This window comes from Nanorana parkeri, unplaced genomic scaffold (assembly GCF_000935625.1).
Source record: "Nanorana parkeri isolate BGI_ZX_2015 unplaced genomic scaffold, ASM93562v1 scaffold919, whole genome shotgun sequence".
NCBI classification, from domain to species: Eukaryota; Metazoa; Chordata; class Amphibia; order Anura; family Dicroglossidae; genus Nanorana; species Nanorana parkeri.
In genome coordinates, this window is record NW_017307187.1 from 28,692 (window position 1) to 31,720 (window position 3,029).

Consider the following 3,029-nt stretch of genomic DNA (forward strand, 5'->3'; position numbering starts at 1 on the left):
CAGCAGGTAGTGGGCTGGTGCAATGGCCAGCCTGCTATTAGCCATTTCAAATTGCAATAGCCAATAGCAGGCTAGCTATTACACCCTGCTGTGCCCTCCACCCAGCATGGAGGAGAGATCTAGGGGATCCAACCAACTAATCGATAATGAGAATAGTTGACAACTATTCTCATTATCAATTCTTATTCATTCATTAATTAGTTGCAGCCCTATTCAAGATACTATGCAATTAATTCATGAAGTTAACGTGAATCAGGAAATACCTAATTATGGCCACAAGATGAAGGTGAGGGTCATAAAAAAGATACTTATATCCAATGATGCCTAGCTCCATCTAGTGGCCATGCTAAGGATTTTCTTCATAACACATTTGACTTGGATAGAAAATATACTAATTATTATATTTTGACCCATTCACACAGAACAGGTGTACATGCAGCTTGTCAGGGTGAATGGCTTTGCAATTTTTTTTTATAATTGTACCTTTTGAGTATATATTTATCAATGTAAATACGTTTTAGTGGGCGTGTATTAAAGCATAAAAGACCTTAGAGAGCAAGATTTCACACCCCAATTTAATTGATTGAAAGAAACTGCGTTGAGTAAATTCCACCTTAAGGTGTGCAAATACCGAAAGGGGAGGGCCCAGAGGAACTGCCCCAGAGGAAGCCCACTAAGGCGAAACATGTCGGGTTCATCTGAATGAGTCACCTATTATGTCCTATGAAAATAATTGTTGACTTGATGTGACACCTATATTGCATGTGGAATAGACTAATCATGTTTTAATTTTATTTATTTTCAAATTATGTAATAAATTAATTTTTATATAATAAGAGAGTCCATAGTATCTCTTAAAAGCCCCTCCCCTTTTGGTATTTGCACACCTTAAGGTGGAATTTACTCAAAGCAGTTTCTTTCAATCATATATTTATCAATGAGTATCAGGTGTCAGTAGAGATCAAATAATACATCAGAAGTTGGTATCTACAGTATTTGTCCATGTGACAGATCGTTAGAGGGTGGAAAATGCTACATACTTACAGCATAACATACAACATAAAATAGAAAAGTCGAATTTTCCATCTACCCAACATTTATACTTGTTACCTTAAATTAAATGTATTTGCTGTATATTTATTTCCTTACAAGCAACAGGGTGCCACAGAATTTCCATCTCCCCGGTATTTGCATACACAGTGTGTGGGGTGTAACATCTCCCCTGTCACTCTCTCTATATATCTCATTGTACAGGAGACGTCTTCTACTTTGTATCTGACACTCCACAAACATCAAGATGATTTCTCACAGTTATCTGCTGGCCGTCATCTTCATTTCTATTCAGGGTGAGAGATGAGGATCCTTCCATCATCCTCTGCACATACATTTATACATTGTACAATAAATACACACATCAGGATTTATAGGAAGATAGACAGACATTTATCAATAATCAATATGTCTCTTACCATCCTCAGGATCCTGTGGGCAGATTGTGATGACTCAGACTCCGGATTCTATCTCTGTGTCCCCGGGACAGACAGCCACCATCACATATACATCCAGTACTAGCACTTGGAACAGTATAGCCTGGTACCAACAGAAATCAGGAAAGTCTCCAACACTTCTCATACATAGTGCAACCACCCGACACACAGGAGTCCCAGACCGGTTCACTGGCACAAGAGATGGATCTCGTTACACTCTGACAATTACTGCTGTGATTGAAGATGATGAAGGAAGTTATTACTGTCAGCAGTATAGAAGCACTCCTCTCACACAGTGATACAGAGCCGTACAAAAACCTCCTTCCTCTATTACACATGACGACATTACTACATAGTGCACCATGTTCATAGTACACTGCACAGTAATACATAATGCTCAGTTATCTATGAGGAAGACAGCAAGACTGGAGAATAATATTTACATAAGGGTTTTTTTCACACGGCCATTCCGATCAGATCAGACTGTCAGTTTTTTGTCAGGTGGGTCTGATTAGAAGCTTAATGTAAAGGTGCCCATACACTGCTCGATTCTCGTACGAGAATCGGGCGAAATCCCACGATCGTACGAGAATCGAGCAGTGTGAACTAAGACGTGCGACTGTTTCTTCTGTACGGTCGCACGTCTTTTGTCGAGCCAACATGCTCGAAAACCCGAGAATCGAGCAGTGTGAACTAAGACGTGCGACTGTTTCTTCTGTACGGTCGCACGTCTTTTGTCGAGCCAACATGCTCAAAACCCCGCCGAGAATCGTACGATCGGCGGGTTTCTAGCCTGCTCGCCCGATAGCTGCGGAACGGGCTGGTGTGCGCACGCGCACACTGCCCATTCTGCATTGCCGTCATCGGAAGCGGGGCGGGCTTTCGATGATCGCAAGTACTATCTGCCCGTCCAAGCTGGGCAGATCGTGCGGGCTTTCAAGAAGCATACAACCATCGCAAGACAAAAGTCTTGCGATGGTCGTAAGGTGTATGGGCACCTTTATTCTATAGACAGGTGGATGTAAACTGACATACATAAACAGATATCCAATTACCTCCGGGTCCATCTAGGTAAAAAAAAAAAAGTTTTCATCCTTGTACGTCTTTTTGGGCCTAAATGTGACAGATCGGAGGTAAATGGATGCCCATAGACTAACATTGGAGATATGTGTTATTCTTCCTATGTAGGTGTCTGAAACTGTAGCCTATAGTTTTATTTATAAGCTTATGGAAGGCTGTGCAGTCATGTGACCACCAAATAAAAAAAGGAATTAAACTTATTTTTTTAAACATAGTCCAAAAGGGGCACAAGCCATTTTTTTCCTATATTGCAATGTCCTTTAGTTGCAGTGTGTACACACATGCTATGCCAGTTATTCCGGTGGAGTCATTGGATAATTATGACAACCAGATTACTTACAGTTTAGGACATGAAGTCACCTGTTATACTTATTCTCTGAGAGCACATTTCCTTTGCCAAAATATATACAAAGCACAAAGGGATTCCAAAGGGATTCCAAAGGGATTCCAAAGGGATTCCAG

At 40.9% G+C, this 3,029-nt stretch overlaps 1 gene segment (V, D, J or C); it reads left to right on the plus strand.

Moving 5' to 3' along the window:
- The first annotated feature begins 1,133 nt into the window (after positions 1–1,133).
- LOC108794951 lies at positions 1,134–1,786 on the plus strand. The segment is given in 2 exon segments: positions 1,134–1,346; positions 1,479–1,786. Coding segments are annotated over 2 exon segments (357 nt in total).
- Positions 1,787–3,029: the final 1,243 nt, after the last annotated feature.